Genomic DNA, 27881 nt, shown 5'->3' with positions numbered 1-27881 from the left:
CCTAAGCGCGAGAGGGCGGGGCCAGACGGGCTCACATGATTTGCCGGCTACTGTAGCGCCGGCCCCGGCCACCAGCTGTCGGCTCGGTTCGGTAGTGTTGCAGGGGAGGCGCCGGGGCCAAGGCAGGGAGGGATCTTAAGAGAGATCGTAGGGTGAGCCACAGCTGCGCAGCGCCGGATGGGGTCTAGCGGGGCGGGATGCCGGGGCTGCGTGCCCCCGGATGAAGTGCGGGGCGAGGTACTGGTCGGCCGGCATGGCAGGGAGCGCGGAAGTTCTGGGACCGGGAGCCACAGCCGGTGTTTGGGTTGGAGGATTTGTGTGGTCAGTGAAGGAATCGTGTAAGGCTCTTGAAGGCGCAGGACCTTTCGTCCTCACCAGCCCCCTGTTGTCTGAATTGGGGGCATGAGCTCAGGACTTACCCACTCCAGTTCGAATCAGGGCTTACCCCTTTTCCCGAGGTGACCTTGGGGAAGTCATTTACCACCTCAGCTCTCCGGTGTTCTTTAGACTGAGTCCCGGGGGTAGCTAGGGAGAGGGTGCGGAGCAGGGCTTGAGAATGCACCAGAGGAGAATTGAGTGACGTGCTAGCTAGGGCTGTCTTGAGGTCCAGTTACTGTTTTTCCTTCAGGGAATATGTTCGAGATTTTCCCACGTCGCTCACTTTTTTCTTTTCTTTCTTTTTCATTTTTCATTTTTCCTTTTTTTTTTTGACGGAGTCTCGCTCTGTCGCTAGGCTGGAGTGCAGTGGCGCGACCTTGGCTAACTGCAACTTCCGCCTCCCGGGTTCAAGCGATTCTTCTGCCTCAGCCTCCTGAGTAGCTGGGACTACAGGCGCGCACCACCACGCCCGGCTAATTTTTGTATTTTTAGTACAGAAATTTAGTACGGGGTTTTACCATGTTGGCCAGGATGGTCTCTATCTCTTGACCTCGTGATCCGCCCGCCTCAGCCTCCCGAAGTATTGGGATTACAGGAGTGAGCCACGGTGCCCAGCCTCACTGTTTCCGAAACAGCCCTACCATTAGATTGGAGTTACTTTCTTGGTAATGAACTTGGTCTATTCATAACCCACCCCACCCCAACTGCTGCCACTACTCTGCCCAGATTCTTAAAACTAGAATCTGAGGTCATGAAACCTTGAGCAGGCCACTTAATCCAATGAATCTCAAATTTTCGATCTGTAAAAGGAGGAGAAATAATGGTAGCAAAATCTGTCTATTTACAAGATTATTGGAAGGACTGAAGAAGATAACGTTTGTAAATGTAGACTCATAAGTCAGCAGATAAATGTAAGGTTCTAGGGCAACTGTTTTTATAGGTGAGGAAACAGAGGGCTAGAGAAGTAGCTGCTAACTGGGAGAAACAGGACTGAACTTGACTCTTGGCCCCGGGTGCTTTTACTTATACCACACGGATCCAATGCACTGAGTTTTTTTTTTTTAAGTTATGTCTTCCTTCTTCCCCTTCCCTTTTTTACCTTCTACTTCTCTCTTTCAGACGTCTGAAGAGCTACCATGTCTGGGGCATCTGTCTCAGAACAGAACAACAACAGCTATGAAACCAAAACCCCAAATCTTCGAATGTCAGAGAAGAAATGTTGTGAGTTCTGGCAGAGAGGAGGGACTGCTCTCTCTCAGCATTTTATCTTGAGAATATAGTTATAATCCTAGACTCTGCTTCTTGGTGGGAGCAATAAATAATTCTTTGACATGGAAATTTAATACAAAGTCTCCAGGGTGGAATGTCCTGTCTAAAACAAGTAGACTTAGTGAAATGTCTGTTCTTGGGGCTAGACTACTGGTGTAGTCCAGCAGTTTCTTACTGCTTTCTTTAACTGAATCTGTCTCCTGGGACGTTTGCACACTGGCTTGCTGATGGAAGTTAGAACAAACATTATTGTACACACAATGAGTAAGACACAGTTGCAGGTGCAGGAATTACTTGGAGCTGGTAATGTTACCAGCTTTATCTGTTGGGCTAAATTTTGGGAGAGTGCTGCTCGTTGTAGAAATTACAGATGGGAGCCAGTGCTGTTTGGCTTCATTCCTTCAGGCCTCAGGGGAATGAGCCCTGACACTTGGCTTCCCACAGTGTCTTGGGCATCTTACTTTCTCATAGGTTTAGGCTTTGTACTTTGTAAACTATTTTCCCTGTAGGTTCATTTGTTTGAGGACAGCTTTCACCTGAGCATTTCCATGCCTGTCTTTTACATAGAGACAGCAGGAGGGTTTGCGAGGAGATGAAGCATCATTTCCTGTCCCCATGCATCTGTATTTCTAAGCGTCATTATAGGCTGCATAGCTTCCCAAAAGGTCTGGGACTCTGTTCCTCATATATTTTGGGGAACTTCAAGGAATGCTAACTCTTGCCTCTGCTTCTGGATGGCACCTTTCCTGTGGAATCCTGTCAGTCAGTTCTTCTCACTTCAGTGGAAATACATATATATATATAACCAATTAGTCAAGTCAGTTATATATATATCAGCAGGTGGAAACAGTTGACCAGCATGAGACCAGGAATCATCTCATGTTCAAAGCTTTTCCCAGAGCCTCGACCTTGATGTCATGCCCTTGTCAGTTTTATGATTGACAATGATAATCTCTCTTCACCTAGCACCCATGGAGCCTGCTGGATGGAAGCAGCTGGCTGGATGTGATACTGGGGTTGGCAGAATTAGGGTCTACAATTAGGGTCTCTTTTCTCTGCCAGGTCAAGAAGCCAGGTGCTAAGGGCAGAATACCCCATGAGAGATAACTAGTATAGCATGATGTTTGAGTGTAGCCTCTGGAGTCAGACTGCCTGAGTTTGAATCCTGGGTTTATGACTTCTTAGCTCTTGAACAAGTTGCTTATCCTCTCCATGCCTCAGTTTACTCCTTTTAAAAGTGGGGTTACTAACAGTATCTCCCCCAAGAGTGATGTGAGGATTAAATGACTAAATGTAGGAAGGCACTCAGAAGAGTGTTGAGCATATAGCTAATGTGTGCTATTTTTCACAGGTGACTCAATCTGCCTGTTGTATTTATTCGTGAAATGTTTATATTGAATCATACTCAAATGCTGTATTGGAAGCTCACTATTTAAAAGAGACCTGTGAAGAATTAGTTTTTCAGTAAACAATGTTTTCTTCTTTTGTTTGACAATATTGTCATTTGGGGATCTGGGATGCACCCCTTACAGGGAGGTACCCTCGTGTTACTAGGGTGCTTGATCCAAAAGAGAGCTAGGGCTGGGGGTCAGAATCGATAATTGTGTCAGTCCTTCTAATTTGCTTTTTTCTCCATGGTAGGAATCTCTTCTACCTGCTTTCCTAACTCTTTGTAGTTCATCTGCCTTGAGGGCTTTCAATTAGTCAAGGAAGCAGTAATCCCTGGTTTCTTTCCTGTCTTCTAGACTCTAATTCCTGCTCTGGGCTCTGATCTCTTTTTGCTAGCTCTAGTTTCTCTAAATGCCTTTTTCTTCTCTAAGAAGAAGAAGGTGTCCTAAAGCCACTGTGATTTATTTACTCCATTCTCTCCTCACATCACAGTTGGGCTGTGAGACTGTTGCAGACATAGTCAAAGAAGAAAATAAAGTTATGAGTATATGTGTTAACTTACTTCCTTTTCCTCTGCTATGGAGCTGTACTTTGGAGCTGGTTCTCCTGGCTGATTAGCGTTCACATCAGTAGCTGCTTTATTAATAGCTTAACCGTTGTCCCCTTGCTGCTCATTACACCTGTGTTGGCTAATTTTGACTCCGGGAAGTGACTGGGCTTGAGGATTTCAGGGCTGAAGAATGATTTTAGGGAGCCAAAACCTCTGAAGGAGCATTACTGGGACTTCAACTGCTCTAGGGATGGGGTGAAGAGGGGCTACTGGCCGAGGTGCCTTTAAGGTGCTCAGAGGACTGGTTTCAGGGCTTATGAAAGCAGAAATGGAAGGCCCGGCGCGGTGACTCACACCTGTAATCCCAGCACTTTGGGAGGCCGAGGCGGGCGGATCATGAGGTCAGGAGATCGAGACCATCCTGGCTAACATGGTGAAACCCCATCTCTACTAAAAATATATATATATATATAAAAATTAGCCGGGCATGGTGGCAGGCGCCTGTAGTCCCAGCTACTCAGGAGGCTGAGGCAGGAGAATGGCGTGAACCTGGGAGGAGGAACTTGCAGTGAACCGAGATCACGCCACTGCATTCCAGCCTGGGCAACAGAGCGAGACTCCGTCTCAGAAAAAAAAAAAAAAAGTAAATAAATTTAAAAAAGCAGAAATGGAGAAATCTACATGTTTTTTTTCTTTAATTTTTTTTTTGAGTAGTTCTGGAATAGATAAGTTCTTCCATGTACCTTTTCCTAAATACAAAAGCAACGTATGTTCATAAATTCAAATAACAGAAAGGATTTAGAAAGTGAAAAGTAAAAAACTCCTGTCTCTTCCAAGTTTGTTTCTTTTAGACATCTTATTCTGTATATCCTATTAATAAAGGTAGGTTCATATTGTTCATTTTTTTTTAAACAAGTTACTGTCTTGTGGACATCCTTTTAACGTTGATAAATCCAGATTTACCTCATTCTGCATTGTGTGGATATGCCAGCTTTCCACGGATAGGCATTTAAATTGTTTCCAGTTTTTCATCATCACAAAGAGTGCTGCAGTGACCATTCTTACACGTACACCTTTGCACATTTGTGCCAGCAACTTTTCCTACAGAAATGATAGAAAAGATAGGCACATTGGAAGTGTTCATCAATATTACTAATTTGCTTTCCTGAAAAGTTCTGTATTGTAAGCTGTTTTCAGTATTTCAAGATATTTGATGGAAATTGGGCAGCATCAACTATAGCCATAGTGGTTAACTGAAACATCAGCTTTCTTAGTGTTTGACCGTAGTTATATGAACTTGGTTATTTCATGCCTGTCAACCGGCAGGAGATAATCAGAGGTTCTGACTTCTGATGAATAAAGATAAAATATCACTAATGAAACATGCTTTATGGGCAGCATATTTCTAAATATTGGGCCTCTTTAGAGCCAATAAAAGAAGATGACCTGGGTCCTGAAAAGGCTGGGAACCATTGCTCTCCTAGACCATCCTTCAGGATTAGAATGGAGAGCAAGTTGTGTTTACCATGAAGGTACCTTTGTCAAGTGCTGACATGAGGCACAGGAGCTGGCAGCTGGGACTGAGTGGGCAGTCATGAGATCAGGAGACTGGTCAGAGCCCTGACCTTGACTGTCTATTGTGGGACCATGGGCAAAGCTCTTAATTTCTCCAGGCTTGAGTTTTTTCATTTACACGAGGGAAGTTATCAAGTCCTCATGTTTTTTTGTCCATCTTTTTTTTTTTAAATTAATTAATTTTATTTTGAGACTGGGTTATAGACTGGCTAATTTTTGTATTTTTAGTAGAGATAGGGTTTCACCATGTTGCCAAGACTGGTCTCAGACTCCTGGGTTCAGGCGAACCAACCACCTTGACCTCCCAAAGTGTGGATTACAGGCGTGAGCCACCGCGCCTGCCCACCCTCAAGTCTTCATTTTATCTAAGCAAGTTTATGTGTGGGGAACAGAAAGAGAGATCAGACTGTTATGTGTCTCTTTTCTCAGTCTCTCCTCCCATCTGTGGAGAAATGCCCACCTGATGAGAAACGCCCATACGTGTGGAGGGGCAGGCCACCCCTTCATTATGAAAGGAAAATGAGTTTAAGTTTGAGAAAAGGAGTTAAACCTGGCTTCAAGAAGGTGGAAGAGAATTTCAGGATGAAACAGTTTCCGTTGTATATCAAGAGATGGGTTACATTGTCTCTGAAATTAATCAGGTGGTAGTGGCAGGTGGTTTTGTGTTTTTAACAGGCAGGACAGAATGTTCCTACTTTTGCCAGTGTGGTAATTTGAGATAGGAAGTGTGGTTTAGTTTTGTACTCCAGAAAATGAGAAGCCCTGGTTGTAGCAGGTGTGCATAAGTGTGTTCTGGACAGAGGCAAGAGGTGCGTTGCTGGAGGGCTCTTGGGAGGTCCCAGGTGGATACAGTTTTTTTTTTGTTCTTAGCATTCTTTGTCCACATGGGTAAACAGAGAGCAGCTGGTTCTCTGGTTGCCTTCAGAGCAGCTCCCAAGCATCAGTTCATTTTAAGCTTTAGGGAGGGTAATAGGACCTTTGGGGGAAGTGCCTAATAGGCTGGAAGGTACGGACAAAGCAGGCCTAGAAGTGCAGGTAATGAGCCAAATCATGGGAGATTGAGAGCAGGTGTTGAGCTGAGCTGGTGAAAGTGAAGACTCAGGGGATTTTACTACTTAAACCTGAGACAGCTGATCCCATGCAGAGGCTATCTGCCTGTTAGGGGCCAGTGATTAGGGATTAATACCAGCTGAGGCTTCAGGGTACCGTTTGCCTGCCTTTGAACTCCCTATTTGAACAGAGATGAAAATCACTTACGTTGCTCCTTTACCTACCTTGGAGGGGCTCCTGCTGAGACTCAGGAATTTTCCATGTGTACGGTGGGTAAAGGACTAAAAGCCAAGCCCTCCGACCCCAGGTCTGGGCCTCCACTTCTCCCTCCTCACCACTAGGGTCACTCTGAGTACTTCTTGCCAAACACCCTTAGGAAACTCTTCCTTCCGAGGTTGGTTCTCTACCGGGGCCTCTCCTCCCACTTCTCCACTGAGATCTTTCTACATTTATTTCTCAAAAAATGAAAGTTGTGTTTCCCATCCAAGTACCTCCATTTTACAGAACTGTTTCTTAATCTTACAAGGTCCCTTAGTACCAGGCAGAAGGGCAGCCGTAACTTGCAGGGCACCTTCTGGGAAGCAGTGGTGGGAAGTGGGAGGTGAAGGTGTTTCTTCCTTTTCCCCCTATCCTGTGCAGGGCCTTCCGTCATTGGAGCCGGCAGAGCCTGAGCTGTCCCAGATGACCTCAGTGTGGTTTTTGGCCCCGGGACAGTGGCCGGCAGCAGTGCAGGTCTTTCTCCCACCTCTCCTCTGCAGCAAGATGGGCCGGGAGGAGCCAGGCCCTGTGAGCAAAGTGATGAGGAACCTCTTTTTATGGAAAAAAGCTGCAAGGAAGCACAAGATCTGTGTTCTAGTGCCAGCTATACCCTTGATTCATTATGTGTCCCTAGACAAGTCACCTGTCCCCTGAACATCTAGTTTGCCCTGCCTGTCCAGTGAGACTTATCTCTGCAAATGAGCATTCCTGAAGTAAGTTAATTTACTAAGGAAGGGTAGAATGAGGACTGTTAATGCTTCTCAGTTGTCTTGCTTTTACATGGGCCATGGTGGCAGATTGGCCCTGATGTCCTCTGTGGGCTGGCTCTACCCTGAAGCTTCCTGAGGTCTATTCAGAATGTGTATCAAGTAGGCTTTGCCAACTCAGTCTCACTATGGTTTAGAAATTCTGGCTTAAAGAGGAGCTCATGGCCTGAGTGAAAAGGCCAAAACAGCTTGAGGCAAGGCTTTTTGCAGTGGGCAAGCTAATTCTTACCCATGGTTCTGAAGGGATAAGTGGGATCCTGGAGACAGAAACTCTGTTGGACCTATTATAGGAGCCAGCTCTGCTCTGCACTGGTAGAATCTGCAAGCATTAGACCTTCCTTCACAGCTATATCATTTTTATATTTCTAAGCATTCTTACGTTAAGGATGATGTCATTATTACTTTTCTTTCTTTTGTTGAGACAAAGTCTTGCTCTGTTGCCCAGGCTGGAGTGCAGTGACGTGATCATGGCTCACTGCAACCTTGAACTCCTGAGCTCAAGCAATCCTCCTGAGTAGCTGAAACTATAGGTGTATACTCCCACATCTGGCTAAGTGATATATATATTTATATACAAATATTAATATATTAATATATAAATATAATATATAATGTATTAATATATTTTACTATAAATATATAACATATTAATATATTTTATATAAATATATAAAATATATTTATATATTATATAATATATAATTATATATATTTATTTATGTATTTCTATTTTAAGAGACAAGGGTGTCTCTGTGTTGCCCAGGCTTATCTTGAACTCCTGGCCTCAAGTGATCCTCCCACCTCAGCCTCCCAAATAGATGGCATTACAGGCATGAGCTGTCATGTCTGGCTCCAGCATGGTTATTTTCTTTCTTATCCTTGCCACTTTTTTTCCTCTTTCCACCTTGGGTACTTCAGTGAAGACCTCAGACATATGGGAAAGACATGTTTTCGTTTGGGCATTTTCTGGAAGCCTGCATAAACCTTTTAACTCTATTTCAGGAGGCCTGCCTGATATTGCCTTATTTGTCTTCCCAGACTTGCTGAACCTTTGCTCCACAGGTTTATGAAGATAAAATGAGATTATGACTATGAAGTTCATAGCTCAGTGTATAAACCTTACTAGGCCCCAGCGGGGTGCGGTGGCTCACGCCTGTAATCCCGGCACTTTGGGAGGCTAAGGTGGGTGGATCACGAGGTCAAGAAATTGAGACCATCCTGGCCAACATGATGAAACCCCGTCTCTACTGAAAATACAAAAATTAGCTGGGCATGGTGGTGGGTACCTGTAGTCCAGGGTATTCGGGAGGCTGAGGGGGTAGAATCGCTTGACCTGGGAGGCAGAGGTTGCAGTGAGCTGAGATCACGCTGCTGTACTCCAGCCTGGCGACAGAGCAAGACTCCATCTCAAAAAAACAAACACCAGAAAACCTTACTAGGACCCTAGTCATTTCGTTTTATTTTGTTTCATTTCCTTCTAGCATGGGCCTCCTACATGACCAACTCCCCGACTCTCATCGTTATGATTGGTTTGCCAGCCCGGGGTAAAACCTACGTGTCTAAGAAACTAACACGCTACCTCAACTGGATTGGAGTGCCCACCAAAGGTAAGTGTGGCTCATTCCCTAGGAAAGGAAATTATTAGTTCCTGGGCCTCATAGGTCTCCGGGAGACTTATTCTTCCTGGCATCAATGCTATAGGGTGCTTCTGGCAGAAATAGCAGTTGCTTTCTGGTTTACTGGAGTTATTCTCTATTCCCAGACTTGTATCCTCCTGGCGTGGGTGGATTGGCCTAGTTTTGAGGGAATGCCTTTGATAGGACTGTTAAGATTTAGATGAGCATAGGGCTGTACATTTTCAGAGGCCTTACGTGGACATCATCTTATATAACCCTAGCAGTGTCTCTGTGAGACAGACAGAATGGCTGAGGAAATTGAAACCTCAGATAGCTTAAGACTTGTCCAAGGTCTAGAAAGTCAGAACTTGAACCCAACTCTTTTGACTCTTAATCTGATATTGTTCCCAACCTACCATGCTGCTGCTTTTTTCATCCCCTTGGCCACTCTGGCGTTAGATGAAGAAACAGGTCCCGTTTGGTGGGGCCATCATTTCGTTTTGCTGTTGAAGGATTTGGGTGTCTTCTGCAGTGTTTAATCTTGGGGTGTATCGGCGTGAAGCAGTCAAGTCCTATAAGTCCTACGACTTCTTTCGGCATGACAATGAGGAGGCCATGAAGATCCGCAGGTGAGTCTTGTTTAAGGCCTGATCTCCAGGTCAGCTCTTTCTTGGCTGTCGTGAGGCTTGGTGTGACAGGGTTTGGTTTCATCTCGGTAAATATCTTATGGGGAAGTTAAATGGAAGTTACCTGATGGGCAAGTGACCTTGGGCTTGGGTGGTCAGAAGAACAGGGCTCAGAGTGATACCTGTGTGCTTGCAGGAGAAGCCTAAAGAGGGCTAAGATCTGTGCACTGGGGCAGGGGCAGGAAGGGGTTGTAGGATGGTGTGAAAACCCTCAGTGAGAAAGTTGAAAGATCTAGTTAGAGAAAGGTTTTGAACAGTGGGAAACTAAGTGGGCAGGGATGTGACTCCTGTAGCCACCGGAATGTTTGTGTCTCTGACTATGTTTGAGCTTAGCTCTCCTTGCTGGTTTCATTTGCTCTCCTGGCAGACAGTGTGCTCTGGTGGCGCTGGAAGATGTTAAGGCATATCTCACTGAGGAGAATGGTCAGATTGCGGTAAGCTTTATCTACTTCTTCTTTCTGGTCCCCACCCTTGCAGCAGCCTGACTACCCAGCCCCACCTTGAGTCTGCCCTGGTGGGGTTCCATTTCTCTGATCCTGCTTCCTGCTCATTTACCTTGTGTGCTTTCTTCACAGGTGTTTGATGCCACCAATACAACCCGGGAGAGGAGAGACATGATTTTGAACTTTGCTGAACAGAATTCCTTCAAGGTAGGATCTGACTCCATGCTGGAGGAAAAGGGATAAGTAGAAGTGGGGAGTCAGGCTATCGGCATGGATCTCTGACTCTAGTGGGTGAAGACAGGATGGGATATCTGAATCTCTTCCCTCAGAGCATTCCCCCAGTCCTGGAGTGTTTTCATTCAGGTCCTTTCTCAGACCTTTAGCCTGTATGTTTGAGGCCCAGGGGATGTGGTAAGAGCTATGAGGAGGACTTGAAGGCCGTTTTCATGAAGAAAATCCTGGGAGATGTAGTGGCTGGGTAGGGTAGATGAGCATGTGCTCTTAATTAACAGCCTGGCATTTTTGACGTGTTCATCACTGCCTTCTCTCCATGGCCAGGTATTCTTTGTGGAATCTGTCTGTGATGATCCTGATGTCATTGCTGCCAATATTCTGGTTGGTGATACCCCTACATATCATCTCCTCTTCACCTTTTGTGCTGTGTGTGTGTGTGTGTGTGTGTTTTGTTGGGGAGGGGTGTTTTGGATAATGAAAGAGAGAAATAGACATGTTTAACACCACAAAGAGATCTTTTCTATCTGCCAGAGCACCATCTGGTACTTCTACACTCTTCTCTTGGGAGAGGAAACTGAGGCTTTAAGGAATCAAGTAAGAATTAGCTGTTGAATTGAAACCAGGGTTTAGGTTTTAGGAGTCTTGGCCCTGTGTTCTGGGTGATATCTGGATGCTGAGACCTAGATGTTGGAATAGATCAGCTGGGCACGGTGGCTCGTGCCTGTAGTCTCAGCACTTTGGGAGGCCGAGGCAGGTGGATTGCTTGAGCCTAGGAGGATCACCTTAGCCTGGGAGGTTGAGGCCACAGTGAGCTGTGATTTTACAACTGCAGTCCAGTCTTGGGTGACAGAGTGAGAACCCGTCCTGAGAGGTTGAGGCTGCAGTGAGCCATGATTGTGCCACTGCAGTCTACTCTTGGTAACAGAGTGAGAACCTGTCTCAAAAAAAAAAAAAAAAAAAGAATAGATCAGACTCTTAATTTCAGGACTTACCTACAGGAAGGTTATCTCCCCAGCAATTGTCCAATATTCTAGTCAGTGTTCAATACATCAAGCTCCTTATGCCCTGTGGGGTCACAATGTATGACTGTCCCCATTGGATGGGTTGTGCTCTGCTGGGCTGAGTAGATATCTGTACATGGTCTTATGCAGGTGCTCTCCCAGCCGTAGGAACTTGGGATCATCTGAGGAAGAGGCATCTGGTCCCAAGTCAGGCACTGGGGTCAAGCACTCTATTCTGAGTGGTAATGGAGAAACATTGGAGCCTGTTCTGTTTTCTCAGGAAAGTACATAAAGGGATTGGGGCCCAGGAGCAGCTTTGGCTGCGTGACTGCCTCTGTCCTTCAGCCAAGTGCAGGCACATGACTCCCCAGTTGTCTTAACTTTTTTGGTTGCCAGGGTCACAGGACGGGGCGGGGCGGGGCGGGGGGTACTCAATGAGTGGAGTGCCAATGTTCCAGAGAAAGGCGACTTTTATGGACTTCTTTTTCTTTTTTTTAGTAGTGGCTATTTGTAGGAGGGCTGTTAAGGGCAGACCTCTGATGAGTCCTTTACTGTTTCTATGATTTCAGGAGGTTAAGGTGTCAAGCCCTGACTACCCTGAAAGGAACAGAGAGAATGTGATGGAGGACTTCCTGAAGAGAATTGAGTGCTACAAAGTTACCTACCGACCCCTTGACCCAGACAACTATGACAAGTAAGGTTTAAGGCCATGGTTTGAAGGGCCCAAGGCAAAGGTCTCATCTGGGAAAAGAACCTTTCTCCCTCAGTTCTCTAATTTCCTTCTGATAACCTACATCTATAGATCTAGATGTGTTAACATCATCCCAGAGAAATAAGGTATGGATTTGTGGCTTGCATCTTGTACATGAAAAACTGAAGCGTTTTGTTTTGTTTTGAGACAGGGTCTCGCTCCGTTACCCAGGCTGGAGTGCAGTGGCAAAATCAGGGCCCACTGCAGCTGCTGCCCCCAGGCTCAGGTGATCCTCCCACCTCAGCCTCCCAAGTAGCTGGGACCCCAGGCCTGTGCCACCATGCCCGGCTATTTTTTTTTTTTTTTATTTTTAGTAAAGATAGAGTTTCCCCCATGTTGGCCAGGCTAGTCTTGAACTCCTGAGCTCAAGTGATCCACCTGCCTCGGCCTCCCAAAGTGCCGGGATTACAGGTATGTGTCACTGTGCCTGGCCGAAAGTGTTTTTTATCATCAATTTTTTTCTCTCTAGTCTCTAGAGCATGATTTCCTCAATCTCAGTATTATTGGCACTTTGAACTGGGTAATTCTTTGTTGTAGGAGCTGTCCTGTGCATTGTAGGATGTTTAGGGTGTTTAGCGACTTCCCTGGCCTTTGCCAGTAACACCTCCAAGGTGTGACAACCAAAATGTCTCCAGACATGGCAGATGTTCCCCGGGGGGCACAGTCATCCGTGGTTGAGAACCACTGCTCCATATCTGAACAGGGGTGTTGTAGGATACCCTTCGGAGGTGTGTCATCAGTTTTTAAAAAGTTTACTGTATATATAATATAATATTTTACATATATTAATGCTTGTGTGTATATCATGCATATTATAGCATAACATATTATATATATTACATATTGCATATTTTTTATCTCTGTATATGTGTGTGTGTGTACATATATATATATATATAAAACACGCAAAGCCCTCAGGAACATGCCTGACTCAGAGAAATGTCTGATCAATGCCAGCTGTCATTACTATGAAAGCATTTGTTGACAGAATGGCATAGACTATAGATTAACTTGTCATGTATGACGTATATGAGCCATAACAAAACCAAGTCCATGTTAAAGAAAGATGGTGTACACATGGAAATCTGCAAGAATGTGGCCTCATGAAAGAGCATGCATTCAGGGCAGTTAACAGCTCTATTCAGACAATACAGACCCGCAGCCAAGCAAATGGCACATTTAATGTGCATAGCACACTGAATACAGTGGTCTGTTTAATGTTTTGAGCCTTTCAGTTCCTTCAAGTGGATTTCCCAGAATCCCTTTAATATGGAGGCTGAAAACCACCTCCTAGATATGGCATAAAAGTATTATTCATTTAGAACAAAGTCCCACCTAGAAAAACATACAGAAGATCTACATATATATGTGTATGTTTGTATATGTTATCTCTGGTAGTAGGGTGATGCGTGATTTGCATGCTTCCATCATTTTTTCTGATATTTTTGATTTAAAATAAGCACTTACGACTTTTTTTTTTTTTTTTTTTTTTTTTTTTTTTTTGAGATGGAGTCTCTCGCTTTTGTTGCCCAGGCTGGAGTGCAGTAGCGTGATCTCAGCTGAGATTACAGGCACCCGCCACCATGCCTGACTAATTTTTGTATTTTTAGTAGAGACGGGGTTTCACCATGTTGGCCAGGCTGGTCTCAAACTCCTGATCTCCTGATCCACCTGCCTTGGCCTCCCAAAGTGCTGGGATTACAGGTATGAGCCACCGTGCCCAGCCACACTTACGACTTTTATAAAGAGAACAATTTCATGTTGGTCTCAAAGCAAGCAATGTCTGAAACTGTCTTTGAGAGAAGCATGATTAGGTAGATGCAGGGAGTGTATAAACATTGCTGTCTGTGCTTCTGCTGCCTCTTCCCTTCCCCTCATTGCTCGTCGTGCCATATTCTGGCCAGGTCTTGACTGCCTCAAATGGGGCCTATTCTTCTCACCAAATTTCGGGTTTAGCAGCAAAATCTTCAGGTCACCTAGTCTAGCCCCTGATGGGAAGCCTGAATTCTGTTTATCATATTTATCTACATCGCGTGTCACAGTACAGGCACTGAGGAAATGGTAAGAACTGACTAGAAGTTCAGGAAATTGTACTTCATCTTGGTTTTAAGGAGTAATTAATCTCCTACCATTTGGTTCCATAAACATGGGTGTGACAGAGGAGGGGAGGAAGAGCAGCTGTGAGCCTGCAAGTCCCTATAGAAATCCTTTTCCCTCTGATTCTTATTCTCAGATTTTCATACCCAGGGAATTTTTTTTTCCCTTTTCTGTCCCAGGGATCTTTCTTTCATCAAGGTGATAAATGTGGGCCAGCGATTTTTAGTCAACAGAGTCCAGGACTACATCCAGAGCAAGATAGTCTACTACCTCATGAATATCCACGTCCAGCCTCGCACCATTTACCTTTGCCGGCATGGAGAAAGCGAGTTCAATCTCTTGGGGAAGATTGGGGGTGACTCTGGCCTCTCCGTGAGGGGAAAGCAGGTGAGTAATTAGTCAGCACACTGGATTTTCTAGGCTTAGAGTTAGAAGGGCATGGCTGAGGTCATCTCTTTTATCTCCTTACTTAAATCCCATTTGAATGGAGGCTGTGATTCCATAGTCAGGCAAGAGCTCAGATGTGTTCTTGCTCACTGCGTCTAGCTCTGTATTGAAGTGTAGATAACTTGGAGCCATTTCTGCTGTGATCATTCAGCCATCAGATACTCACTGGGCACAACTTGTTTACTTAGCAATGTACAGGGTGCTCCAGTTAAAGTTCATTTCCTTTTGGGTTTATATTAACTGTGTAGCACCTTATGGATTTTGACCATGGCTATGCATGTTGTCCATTACAGGCCACGTTAGCAGGCTTTGTGTATGTGTGTGTTGAGTGTGTGTGTGTGTGTGTGTGTGTTTTCTTTTTACCCTTAATTTTCACTTTTAAACCCCAGTTTGCCCAAGCTCTAAGGAAGTTTCTGGAGGAACAGGAGATAACAGACCTCAAAGTGTGGACAAGCCAGTTGAAGAGGACCATACAGACTGCTGAGTCTCTCGGGGTGCCCTATGAGCAGTGGAAGATTCTGAATGAGATTGATGCTGTGAGTAGGAAGCTCTGAAGGCCCAGAAAAGCCAACAAGAGTCTCATATTCAGGCAGGAACTCTCAGAAGTCACTATTTGGACATTTTTATCTAGGAAACTAGAACCACCAAGTAAAAACTCTGAGGAAGCTGACTCTATGGCCGGTTCGGGGGCTCAGGGAGGACAATTGCACCGCCAGTCGGGGGTTTCTTGCGTGCTTCAGTACCTGTGCCAATTGTGGGACCCAAACCAATTTTTGAGCCAGCCTTTCTGGCACCTGGGGAAAGTGGGGCTAACAAGGACTCATTTTGTTCCTTTGTATATTTGCCTCCTGGGAAAAAGAAATAGCTAACAACCTACTTCTTTACTTTCTGCTTAGATAATTTGGTCAGCTATTCAGAGTTTTTCCCAAAATTTCTCTTGGCTTTCTCTCTTCTTGAGCACAAAAGTGGACATTTCTTTTTCTTTTTACTTTATTTATTTATTTATTTATTTAGTGAGACGGAGTCTTGCTCTGTGGCTCAGGCTGGAGTGCAGTGGCGCAATCTTGGCTCACTGCAACCTCTGCCTCCCAGGTTCAAGCAATTCTCTGCCTCAGCCTCCCTAGTAGCTGGGATTATAGACACCCACCACCATGCCTGGCTAATTTTTGTATTTTTAGTACAGATGGAGTTTCACCATCATGGTCAGGCTGGTCTTGAGCTCCTGACCTTGTGATCCACCCGCCTTGGCCTCCCAAAGGGTTGGGATTATAGGTGTGAGCCACCGTGCCTGGCCGACATTTCTTTTTCTTTCCTTCCTTCTACCCTTTTATTTTTCCTGCAAAGTCTCCAGTCCCTTCAGTTTCCCTCCTTCTCTGCTTCTTGTTCCTTTTAGCCTCTTGACTTTCTTGACCTGTAAGTTCCCCCCTCCAGTAGTAGGAGAACATGGTAGCTTGAGCTGGAGAAGTTGCCTCCTCCCTGCAGTGTTCCTCACCCGGTGAGTCACAGACACTCTATGACACTCTGCAACACTCTGCAACATTCTGCAACACTCTGCAACACTCTGTGACACTCTGGTCACAGGCGGCCGCAATACATGAAAGGATCCAGCACAGTGCCTGGCGCGCACTAAGAAACTAGCATTCTTCGATGTCATCTTCCTTATTTGGGATGGGGCTGGTGTGGGACAGTCTATCTCCTCAAGCCAGCTTCAAGTGGCTTTTTGCAGGGCGTGTGTGAAGAGATGACCTATGCCGAGATTGAGAAGCGGTACCCAGAAGAGTTTGCACTTCGAGATCAAGAGAAGTATCTGTATCGATATCCTGGTGGGGAGGTAAGATACCCTCATCATATAAAGTAACTGCCTAGCCCCTTGCTGAAGGTTTAGCTTTAATTTGGGGGAAGGATTGAATGTGATTTGGAGGTTCTAGGCATCATTTATCTTCCTTCCCTTGGGTCATTTTGGTTTCATTTAGCTTAGACAATCGAATGCCTCATTAATTGTTAAGATTCCCAGAGATAAGGGTGACAAGGCATCCTCTGTGTTCAATATGTTTTAGAATCAACACAATCATTTTTATTTCTTTTTTTCCTTGTACTCTCAATCCCACCCCCACATAAGTGGAGTCTCCAAGTAAATATATGGGATAGGAATTATTTCTCTCTCGTCTTGAGTGTTTTAGGCTATTTCCTTGTCTAAGTGGCTTCCATACTCTAGGAATATATGAGGCAAAAGTAAATAAAACTGAGTGGCAGAGGTACAGGAAACCCCTAGGAATCTTTTGTTGTCTCAGTGCCTGAATTAATCTGTGGGAAGGAAAAACACATACACACAGGTTGAACTCACACTTCCTTTTCTTAACCTGTTGTTTTCTTGGTCTAAATATTGCTCTTGAAAGATCTGAGTTTTCTCAAGAGACACCAGGGCTGGGGGCAGTTCGCAGGTGATGTGAACTCACTGAGCTTCCAGGAGGAAAGCCAGCTGAGGAAGAAGAAGTGGCCCTTAGTCTCCAAGGTCCAGCCACTGACTTGGCTGCCAGCTTGTACCTGGGCTCCTGCCAGCCTGCCTCATTTTCCTCCACAGTCATACCAGGACCTGGTACAGCGGCTGGAGCCTGTCATCATGGAGCTGGAACGTCAGGGCAATGTCCTCGTCATCTCCCACCAGGCTGTCATGCGCTGCCTCCTGGCCTACTTCTTGGATAAGGGCGCAGGTGCCTTTGAGGGAGGGCTGGGAGACACATCCGGGGGAGAGGGCTGGACTTGCAGTGGCACCAGGATTCCTGGGAAACAGACCTCCCTGTCTCCACTCAAATTAGAGTACTTGCTCCAGACAGCAATGTGGGGCTCCCAGCAGCCACTGAGTCAATGACTTGCTGAGTTCGCTCTGCTGCTACAAGAGCTTCCAATGGAGAGTGGCTGCTGCTGGTGCTCCTTGATCCTGCCTGGCTCAAGGGCCAGTGTCACGCTGACACTCCTGGCAGCATCAGGACAGTGGTTGAATATCCCCAGCCTGCCACGCTGCTTGCTAGGAGGGTGGTATCTTAGGAGCAGCAGTTGTTTCTGGGTAAGGGAAGTAAGGAGGTGCCGCTGCCTTCTTCCATACTTCCCTTCCCGATCTTCCAGAGCTCCTGAGAAGCCTGCATTGTGGAGGCTGAGCTCAGCATCCTGAGCTGCTGGGAAGCTGTTGTGGCCAGGTATTATGGGCCTTTGCTGTACACAGGTGAACCCCTTCCATTGGGCTCTCTGGCTACAGTACTTCTTCCTGTTTTGCCTGCATGGAAGGATCTAAGATGTCCTTATTTCCTTCCTTAGCCACTCAGAAGGTTGGGTGGCTTTGTGGTCTGGGGTTTAAGGAAGGAGTTGTACAACTCTAAGGGGTGGTCAGAGCAAGGGAAACTCATGAGCTCTGTAAATTGTCTCTTCCACTAACTTGACCTTACTCCATAATACTAAGAGACTTCCCTCACCTGATCTTTCTGTTTTCAGATGAGCTACCATACTTGAGATGCCCTCTCCATACCATCTTCAAACTTACTCCTGTGGCCTACGGTAACTATGCGCATAGGGGCTGGCGGGAGCTGGGAATTGAGGAAGGTCAGAATTTTCTCTAAGGTTTGTCTAGAGTTCAGTTTCATTATCCCTACACACCAGGGAAGCTCCATCAGCGCCTTCTGTTTTGAAACGGATGTATGCATGACTGTGTGTATTGCAAAATGCATGCATTCCTTTGTGGTATACTTTCCCATAACAAAACTAAGGAATTTTCCATTGAACCTTTTTCCTTAAGTCCTGGCTTTCCTCTGTTTTCTCAGGGTGCAAAGTGGAAACAATTAAACTTAATGTGGAGGCTGTGAACACACACCGTGACAAGCCAACTGTAAGTATTTTCCCACGATGAACATGCCAGTTTCCCTGCCACCTTGAGTCTTTGAAGCTTTGGCATCAAGAGTCTGGGGTTTCTTTTATGTACAAAAGGGAAACAGATTCAGAACTTATTTCCAACGTAGTTTGCTACGTCTGAAAGTGATGTTGGAATTATTATTTTTTAAAATTAGTACCCCTTTCATGAGTCTTAACCTTGAATGTTGGCTCCTGGAAATTCAATTAAATATGGAAAGTGTTTGGCTGAAGTGAAATGCAAATTACCATCCTGCTCCAACCCCAAGTGTCCCTTTGGAAAGCAGAGTCCAGAGGAGCCTATAAGGTGAGGGTCAAGAGGTGTAGGTTCGTTCCTAAGTCGGTCCCTGGTAATCTGTGTGGTCTTCAGTAAGCCCCTTCCTTTCTTTGGGTCTTTTTCCTGCTTTGGAATGTTATGCTCAAGAAGCTTCTCCCTTTTAGCTCCCTGATGCTAGGAGGCCAGACCATGGCCCGTGCCTATGAGGGACCCTGTGTGCAGAGAAGCAGGAGTGAGGGAAGCTGTTGTGGTTACAAGCGCATTATTAACTGTATGAGTGAGCTTTTGGCTTGGCTTTCATTTGTGTGGTGTCCCTCCATTTCCAATCAGAACAACTTCCCCAAGAACCAAACCCCTGTAAGGATGAGAAGGAACAGCTTTACGCCTCTGTCCAGTTCGAATACAATAAGGCGTCCAAGAAATTACAGTGTTGGGAGCCGGCCCCTCAAGCCCCTCAGCCCTCTCCGTGCCCAGGACTTGCAAGAAGGGGCCGACTAGCCGAAGACCCAAGTCAGCATTCCGGTGGTGTAACCGTGTGTTTCCCTCCAGCCCTGGCCTCCTGCCTTTGCCACTAATCACCAAGGAGTCATTTAACTTCCTCCCTCCACCCCGACCCTGACACTTCACCATGAATCTTAACACAGAATATGAGGTTACGTGTTTATAGGACAACTTTAGCTGTTCTCCAGTTTGAAACATCTTTCCACCCAGGGACAAGTTAGCAAATTGAGTTTTTTAGGACAGATTCTCAGATGGGATGGTCTGGAGGAGGAGGAAAAAGATAACACTCCCTTGGGGCTGAGCATGCCCCACACTGTTGGTTCTTCTCTCTGTTCTCTGGTGTCTTACTTCACTAATGTCCTCGTGTTGGTGAAGTGTTGGGGGATGGAGGGCGGGTGAGCAGTGGGGGGACAAAAAGTCTATTTTTCCTTCACTTTCATCTCTTCATTGTGTGTTTTCCTCACAGTCCTTACTTGACTGCTTTCTTTCCCCACTTTCATGTCCCCTCTGGATTGTCCGGTGTAATGCATGACATTGTGGTGTCTGTCTAGGAAGGAAGGGGTGATTGGCAAGAGACAAGTCTGGCCCAGTTGATGCTTTCTGCAGTGGGTCTAAATGGATCTGGACTGGAGGAGTCTTTCCTTTCCTTTCTCCCTTTCTCTCCAGCTATGTCCTGCAAGGGCCAGCCTAGGCTATAGAACATTCACAGAATATTCTGGAGCTTGCAAGTGGACATGGGGTGAGAGTTCTTGCCTTCTTTCATGAGAAACAGTCCTAAGTCTTTGATGCCCTGGGGGAATCTGGCTCTCAGCATGTGGGAAATGTCTTGGTTTTTATTTTTAACTTAGTCAGGCCTGGGTCTTTCGAGGTTCGCAGAGTGGGGTTTAGGAGAGTAGGGTGGGCTCTAGCTCTTACAGGACTCTTGGTGAGCAGTCATATCTTTTCTCCCATGGCTCCCAGGTTCTTTGCCAATCACAGCAACTTTTCCTGCCAATCCAGTATCCTCTGGGGCTGTTTAGAAGGGCGGTTAGATTCAGGAGTCACCACTGATGTTTGAATTGCTCAAGGCAAGAGGCAGAGAAGAGTTCACTAAAACTGCTTATTTTTGAATACTTTCAGCACACTCTCCTTTAGAAGAAATAAACATCAAAACAATATAGTTTTTACATGGGCATTTTTTTCCCCCAAATGTGGAAAAACTTGATGATGAATTTAATCTCTCTCATTGGAGTATTCTTTTGTTCCTAAGGAGAAACTATCTCATCTTGATGTCCAGAGAAGTCCTTGGAACCCTGTGGGATGTAGCTCTTAACTGTTTGTATTTCTCTATTCATTTCTGTCATTTCATTTTCTTTGTAGGGTTAAACATAAAATCTTCAGGGAAGAAATTCTTAGCCCCTTGATGACCTTGATGGCTTATCCTCTTCCCCAATTTTGCCTGCAAAATGTACAAATATATGTATGTTTTTCTGAGAGGCAAGTTTAGGGTTCTTATGGGATTTTAAAAAGAGATAGGTGACTCCCCACCTTAAAGTTATCAGCTTGTCTTTTAGAGGTAACCAGTGGGAAGAAGTTAGCTGTTTTCCAAGGGTGTTTTCATTTGGTAATGGAAGACTTTTTGCTGTGGTTCTCATCCAGGAGTTTTCCTTAGAATCTCGTTTAGAATTGTTGAATCGTAAACATGTCTGTGTCTACCGTAGTGCTTAATACTGACTCAGAATCTCTGGGGTCTGGGTCTGGACTTGCATGTATTTAAAGTAGCTTTCCGGATGATTCTGATTCATAGCCCAGGTTAAGAACTCCACCTTAGAAAGTTAGGTGGAAAAATACTGGGATAGTAGTTCCTCAGAGAAAGTGTCAGCCTAGGAATTCTGAATTCCTCATCATCCTGAAAGGACAGTTCTTTGGGTTTGATGTTTGAGCAGATCATAATGTTAAATGATATAACTCCCTGGAAGGCAGGCTGCTGTGTTTGAGGGTTATTCTAGGTTCTAGTCTCATCTTTAACCCTTTACATTGCTGAGTGATGTGGAACAAATCACTGAATTAAATAATTGCCTCTGGATTTTAAGCACCCTGGAGAGAGGTACAGACCCTGCAGGATGATGAAGGTTGTCTTCACTGGCAACTGACTCCTGACCCCGAGTCCTTTACTCATGTGTCCCAAGTAGGATACCACAGCCAGCTTCTAAAGGCTGCTTACGTAGATTCTTCTCAAAATTGTGTCCAATATGTTAAGTAACCTGCTATTCTTGTTTAGTGGTTATATAACGTGTACTTAGTGTCTTTGTGGAGCTTTGGGCCAGTGCGGGCAGGGATAGGGGAAAGATACATAGAAGTAGAAGCAAAGGTCCCTGCCCAGAGGAAGGTTATTTTAAGAGACAGGACATGTAATTTATAACAAATGGACATTTGCAATATAGCAACACTCTGAGTCTGGAAGTGTTCACCATCACATCGCTTCTCCTGACTTTTCTGTTGTCCTATGGCTATGAGACTACAAGGATTAGGGGATGGGGATGCCCCCACCACCACCAACGTGAGAATGAGATATGGTTGGGGAGGCATGTTTGGCACTTTTACAAGATTGCATTGTCTACATTTGCTTGGATGCTGGCATCTGTAGCCCAAATGGGCATTCAGCCTTTCTTCTGCTGTGAGGTGAGAGTAATTCAGAACTAATGAATGAGAGGAGGGAGCACTTTGATCCACAGACTTTGGATTAACACTGTACCTACTCCTAGCAAGAGGGGACTTCTCTAACAAGCTAGCATTGTGTTAACCTGTCATTAACCCCAGCGTTAGAGACAGGTCATGGGATGTTCACTGTGGCTCTCAGCCTGCCGCTATTTCCCCACTGTCCCCCGTGCTAGTTTGCTTTCTCCAGAAGAGGAGCTGAGGTGGTCTTATCCTCAGACAGGACATGAGGAATTGGAATTTGAAAAGCAAGGGCCTCAGCATCTTTTAGTTTCTAAAGCAAGATACAGAAAAGGATTTAAAAGACTTTAAAGAATCCAGAAAAGGATTTAAAAGACTTTAGTTTCAGAAAAGTCCAGCAGGAAGAAGCCAGGAGAATGTAGAATGGAAAAGAGCTCTTACTCCAAATTTTAGAGAAGTTTCATCTCTACTTCTCATCTTTTCTCTCCTGGTTTTCTTACTTGAATGCATATTGGTAGTCTGTATACATTACTATGATTATGTCTGTCACAAGTCCTACAAAATAAAAATGGACTTAAAGTACTACTCTCTGCTGAGGCTGTAAGTTTTGTTTTGTGAGAAATAGGTAAAGACATTAGCATTTAATCTACTGGAAGAAGCCGGTTGCTGTGGCTTATACCTTGGGAGGCTGAGGCCGGAGGATCACTTGAGACCAGCCTGGGCAAAATAGTGAGACCTCACCTCTAAAAAAATTTTTTTTTTAATTTACTTGTCTAAAGTGGGGAAAGGGAAATTATTCTGTTTTCTTATTCTTGCTTCAAGTCTATGACAGATTTGAAAGAGAATTCTAAAGCAGATTTAGAGAGCCTGCTTCTCTTCTTATCTCCTAATCCCTAAATTGGAATTTAGCTCTTATCTGTATTGTTGTGTTTTGGTAAAGGGATGATTTTACATTGAGTTGTAAAGTAGAATCAGCCAAGCTTCTAAAAACTTGCATGGTACTAGGGATCTGCCCTCTATCTTTGCCTTTGGTGTTTTGTTGTTGTTGTTGTTGTTACTGTTTGTTTGTTTCCGAAGAAGTTGGAGTTAAGGACACAATATATTTGTACCCCTAGACTGAATGGGTGAGTATTCCATATGAGGATCTGGGTAATCCTCTTTGCAACCCACATTTGGTCTTCAGAGACACTGGCATTTTGAAGAAACATATATAGCTGTTTGGAAATAAATTCATCTATGTTACTTTTTTTTTTTTTTGTGAGCAGGAGATCTTAATTGACAGAAACTCATTGGTGGTTGGAGTGGCCAATGGGCAAGGGAAAAAGTATCCGGTAATCAGAAGAATTGTATCTGGGTTATGTAATCTTATGCGCATTCCATTGTCTTTGCCAAGCTCGTAAGCCACGTTGTGTTCATTGTCAAGAAATTTGATGGATTTACCCAGCTTTTCTAGTATGTATTTTGACTTATTGAAAATATATAACACTTGAGTCAGGTTGCAACACTGGTGGGGTAGAATTGACTTTCCCTGAAGGTGACACAGATATCAGAAGTGTGTCCAGGGATTTAATTTAGACCCATACTGTCCAGGAGACTGTCTCTAGTTGGATCTCTGTGCTGACTGACTTCAGTGTCTGTATGCTGACTGACAGACTCTGGTAGTGTCTATATGTTGACCAACTGATAGACTAGTAGGATCTGTGTACTGACTGACTCTAGTAGGATCTGTTTGTCACTGACAGACTCTAGTAATGTCTATGTGTTGACTGACTGACAGACTCTAGTAGTGTCTATGTGTTAACTGACTGACAGACTCTAGGAATGTCTATGTGTTGACTGACTGACAAACTCTAGTCTGTCCATGTGCTGACTTAGACTAGTAAAATCTGGGTGTTGCCTGACTAACGTTATAGGGTCTGTAAGCTCACAGTCTGCCTGCTTTCTGATTGTACCCACTGAAGTGTATGTATATTATAGTAATTCTCTATTAAATGTGTCTAACAAAGAAAGGAATTAAGCACTCCACATGTTTTCTTTATAGGGGAGTTCTGTACACTATGATTTTAAATAGACATTTCTTATACAGTAGTGGCCAAATTCTCATTATTTTGTAAAAGATAAAGGTTATACATCACTATTATGGTATTTTGTGAACTCAGCTAAGGGAATGCCTGTTTAGAGCCTGGAGTTGTTAACTTGAAGTCATCTCATCCAGTCCCCTGCTTTAGGGCAGAACTTCAGTTCCACTGTTCGTTTCTGAAGCTTCTGTGTCCCCAGCTTACCCTGTTCTGGAATGTTGTATTCCATTGGATAGGGCTGCTATTTTTAGTCAGCCATGCATTTGGCTTTAACGCTTAATCTAGTAAGTAAAAATGAGCAGAAAATTTGGCATTTAAAAATTGATTTTAAGGGTTGGCAAAAGTATTATTTCCAGTAAGCCTTTCACTGGATATCTGTGACCAATGTTTACCTATGCAATGTTTTTGTATCTGAATTGCTTATGTACATTTTATATTATGTTGACATAACAAGATGATCAACTTACGCTGGTATAGTGATGCTTTTGCTATGTGGGGCTGAGCATCTCTGGGTTGAATGGGAATGGGTCAGATTGGGAAGCCTAGGAATAGAGTTCTACTGCAGATTTCCTAGGCACTGCTCTATTGAAAGTAGGAACATAAGTCTTTAGCAACATTCTGATTTAATTGGGTGACACTGATAACAAAGTATGCCACTCAGATCCATTTAAAGTGTGCATAACTGTATTTGAAATGTGTTTTTGTGTGTGTGTGTGTGTGTGTAGAATGGGTAAATAAAATTGTTGAGTAACTTGAACCTATCAGAAGGCTTCTGGGTTTTTTGTTTAGTATTTTCAGTTGTGTTTCCCATCCGTTCCCCACCCCTAAAACTTTGCCTCATGCTGCACAAGGATTCAGACTCAGACAAGCCACGAGAAGTTCTCACTGTAATTGAAGATCATGGTGTATCCATGGCTCTCTTCTGCCACCTTCTGGGGAAGACAGGAAGAACATTATGGAAAGCACGTGAACTTCAATAGTTATGTGTACCTGTTGGCACTTATGCAAGAATTAAGAAACAATTACATTTGACTGCACTATGCAGTAATTCCCATTAGCAATATGTGACTCATGTTATCTATTATAAAGAAAACTTTTGGAGATTTTTTAGCACTTAGTGGACTGTTCCTCCTAAAATGTGATTTGCCCATTTCTAAAGAGATTATGGTCACGGGTATAAAACAGCACTTAATTTCTTTTGAGACAGGAAATACAGATGGGATTGTTTTACCCTTCTCATGCCTTATTCCTTGTTACCTTAAAGACCAGAAGCTCATTAGAAATGCAGAATCTCAGGCCGCATCCCAGACCTCCTGAGTCAGAATCCTCATTTTACCAGGACCACCAGGTGATTCATATGCATATTTAACATTTGAGAAGCACCGTTCTAGGGGAAAAATTTCCCACAAGGTAAAATGTTAGATGCCAGTTAATGGAAAGAAGTTGATCTGCTCTAATGACTGATTTCAGAATGGACTCGTATAACTACAACAGTAGGGACCCTCCTCAGAAGCCAAGTAGCCCCTGATTACAGTGTCACTTTATTGGCATGGTGTTTTGGCTGACATAGCCGACACGATCTCCTTCTACCAGAGGGATCCTGACTGCTTCTGCTTCATATCTTGGATATGTAGCTTATGGTCCAGGTCTGAAAGGAGTGCCTGGTCCAATATGGTCACGAGGTCAGCTCCTCAGGGAAAGAAGCCCATGACTACGCCATTCGAGTTTGCCTGACTCCCCAGAGTCAAGGTGTGTGTGTAGGCACGCCAGTGTATTCATGCATGTGTATGGATGTGGGAATGAGGAGGTTGAGGGAGGAGGGAAGGTAGGGGAAAGATTCTGCTCTACTTTTATGTTCGCTGCTTGGCGGTGGTGTAATAGCTTTGTGTCTCTTCCTCTCTGGCTCGTAGGCAGCAGAGACCACGCTGGCTGTGCGCAGACGCCCCTCCGCAGCATCCCCCATGTTGCCTTGCTAATGATGTGGATGTTCAGGCCACACCTCTCCAAAGGACTGGGATCTACTGAAAAGCTTGGGATGTCAACTCCACAGAGGCTAGAACAGGAAGTTAAGTGGGAACTGGACTTTGGGGGCCACCAAAACGAGGCCTGGAGAAACGCCACCACATTTCCTCCCCTCCTGCCTAATGGGAATATCAGTTACACTGAAAAATTTAACTTTCCTCTGCCTCAAAACATTTAGCAACTTGAACCAATGACTCTTTGTCATCTCTTTGCTGGGTTTGGTCCAAGTTGGTCAATCTCATTCTGTATAGGCATTTAACATCCTAGCTGTGACTGTCTGCATCCTTTGCTGGCTCTTTTTTGCCCAAAGTGCAAATGCACTTCTTCAGATGTACTTTTCAAGTGAGAAGGTAAGAGCTGGTCTCTGCATCTGTTCCAGGCGAGCAGGCTAGAGTCTAATATACATATGCTAGCAGGTACCATTTGCCACATTGGAAGCAAGAGACAAATCAGGTGAATGGAGGGTCTTCTGAGAAATTCAGTCCCTAAAACATCTCTTCTGCAGTGATAGAAGAACAGTATCAGTAGCAACCTTTTCATTTAGAGAACTTTTTCTTGTTCCAGGCCCTTCAGGACAGGATCTGACTGCAAGACTCCCCAAAATGGGTACCCATCTTCTAAGTTTCCTTTTGTAGCTACTGTATTTTCACCTTGATGCAATGTGCCTCTCATGCATCAAGATGGGGCTGATGTGGTTCTCCCGGGTGGTTGGGAACGTGGGCTAGAGAGAAAAGTAGAGTGCCATGTATATCACATGAGTAAGTCAAGAAAGCTCCTTGAGAATCAGCCCGATCAGGGAGTGTTTTGGCTTCAGAACAGGTGGAAGGAGACATGCCCCTCTGTGGGCTCTGTCGCCATGATACAGTCCTTGAGAGAGCTGTGGCTGTGACTTGGAGGGCAGTAGTCTCCTGATACCTGCCTCTTGGCCACTTGTCACTATTGTGGTCACTGGTCTGTCATGTAAAAGTGAGGGCGACGGGGTCATGGACCAGCGCCTCAGTGCATTAGTCATCTGCTTTCCCTTACAGACTAATCAGATAACTCTTCCCTAGTGATTGTCAAATGTATGAATGTATCTCTGTAAATGTGATTTTGACATGTCACTGTTCCTGAAGAGCAATGGAATCCCCATAGGATATTATATCTTGCAAGGAAAGTCTATTTTTTTTTAAAGAATAGTATATTTTTAGCTTTCCTTTCCTTTCTTTCTTTTTTTTTTTTTTTTTTTTTTTTTTTTCCTTTTCCCTCAAATGCTCACTTGCTGGGCAAAAGGGTGAGTAGCAAGAAAAGTAACGAAATGTAGCTTTTCTCAAATGGTTCTTTTATACTGTGGATGATACAGGACTCTGTTACCTAAGATGTGATGAGCTGGGCTGCAGGCGGTTCAGCATCCAGCAACTAGGAGCTTCTTTTCTACGCACAAAGCTGCCTTCAGGAAGGCTTCTTACCCTGTAGCAGATGATTTTCATCTGGCTGCCTACCGCATGCTGTACTGTAATGATTTTGTTGTGATATGGATTTCTCTCTGCATCAAAAACTGTCTTTTGATGATCAAACAATGTTTATATTTAGTTATTTATTCTATCCATGTAAGGCATTTTTGAGTTTTCATGTCACTGTTTGCATGTATTTAATCAGAATGTAATATAGTTTATGTTGTCGAGTTTTTTTTTTTTTTTTTTTTTTTTTTTGTAGAAATTTAGGTAGCTAGACCTTTTAAGTCTAATGTCATATTAACTTAAGTTAATTTTCCAGAATGTAGATATCTGTCTTCTGTAAAAGGAAAATAGCAATGTTAAGGGACAGTGGATTTTTTTGAATACTTTGTTTCTCATTGATTTTTATTATAAGTGTAAACCAAGAGATGCATTTCTCTGGAGAAATGTTTATCTCCTGGATTAATAAAATCATACTAAAAATGCAACTAATATGTATTG

The 27881-nt window shown here is 44.3% G+C and overlaps 1 protein-coding gene across 4 annotated transcripts; it reads left to right on the top strand.

Annotated features, from left to right (window-relative positions):
• Positions 1 to 33: 33 nt before the first annotated feature.
• PFKFB2 (6-phosphofructo-2-kinase/fructose-2,6-biphosphatase 2) lies at positions 34 to 27862 on the top strand. Of its 4 annotated transcripts, none has more exons than XR_004058769.1 (16): positions 34 to 152; positions 1498 to 1599; positions 8718 to 8843; positions 9385 to 9481; positions 9906 to 9972; positions 10114 to 10188; positions 10540 to 10596; positions 11786 to 11910; positions 14244 to 14451; positions 14901 to 15047; positions 16238 to 16342; positions 17093 to 17222; positions 17998 to 18060; positions 18324 to 18388; positions 19016 to 25671; positions 25833 to 27862. XR_004058769.1 is itself a non-coding variant. In XM_010365649.2 (15 exons), the coding sequence occupies exons 2-15, from the start codon at positions 1515 to 1517 to the stop codon at positions 25896 to 25898; spliced, it is 1416 nt and encodes a 471-aa protein (XP_010363951.1). In that variant the 5' UTR covers positions 34 to 152; positions 1498 to 1514; the 3' UTR covers positions 25899 to 27862. The 4 variants fall into 4 exon arrangements, 2 of the variants coding, with proteins under 2 accessions (XP_010363951.1, XP_030791711.1); XR_004058770.1 differs by lacking the exon at positions 34 to 152 and adding an exon at positions 900 to 1043; XM_010365649.2 differs by lacking the exon at positions 19016 to 25671.
• Positions 27863 to 27881: the final 19 nt, after the last annotated feature.

This window comes from Rhinopithecus roxellana, chromosome 8, assembly GCF_007565055.1.
Source record: "Rhinopithecus roxellana isolate Shanxi Qingling chromosome 8, ASM756505v1, whole genome shotgun sequence".
NCBI lineage: Eukaryota > Metazoa > Chordata > Mammalia > Primates > Cercopithecidae > Rhinopithecus > Rhinopithecus roxellana.
This window is presented reverse-complemented; position numbering and strand designations above follow the sequence as displayed.

Excerpts from the sequence above, each read along its gene's own strand:
- PFKFB2 (XM_010365649.2), top strand. The coding sequence starts at position 1,515 with ATGTCTGGGGCATCTGTCTCAGAACAGAACAACAACAGCTATGAAACC. Across the intron at positions 15,048-16,237 it reads TTCTGAATGAGATTGATGCT|GGCGTGTGTGAAGAGATGAC; the intron begins GTGAGTAGGAAG and ends GGCTTTTTGCAG. Across the intron at positions 18,389-25,832 it reads CACACCGTGACAAGCCAACT|GCAGCAGAGACCACGCTGGC; the intron begins GTAAGTATTTTC and ends TCTGGCTCGTAG.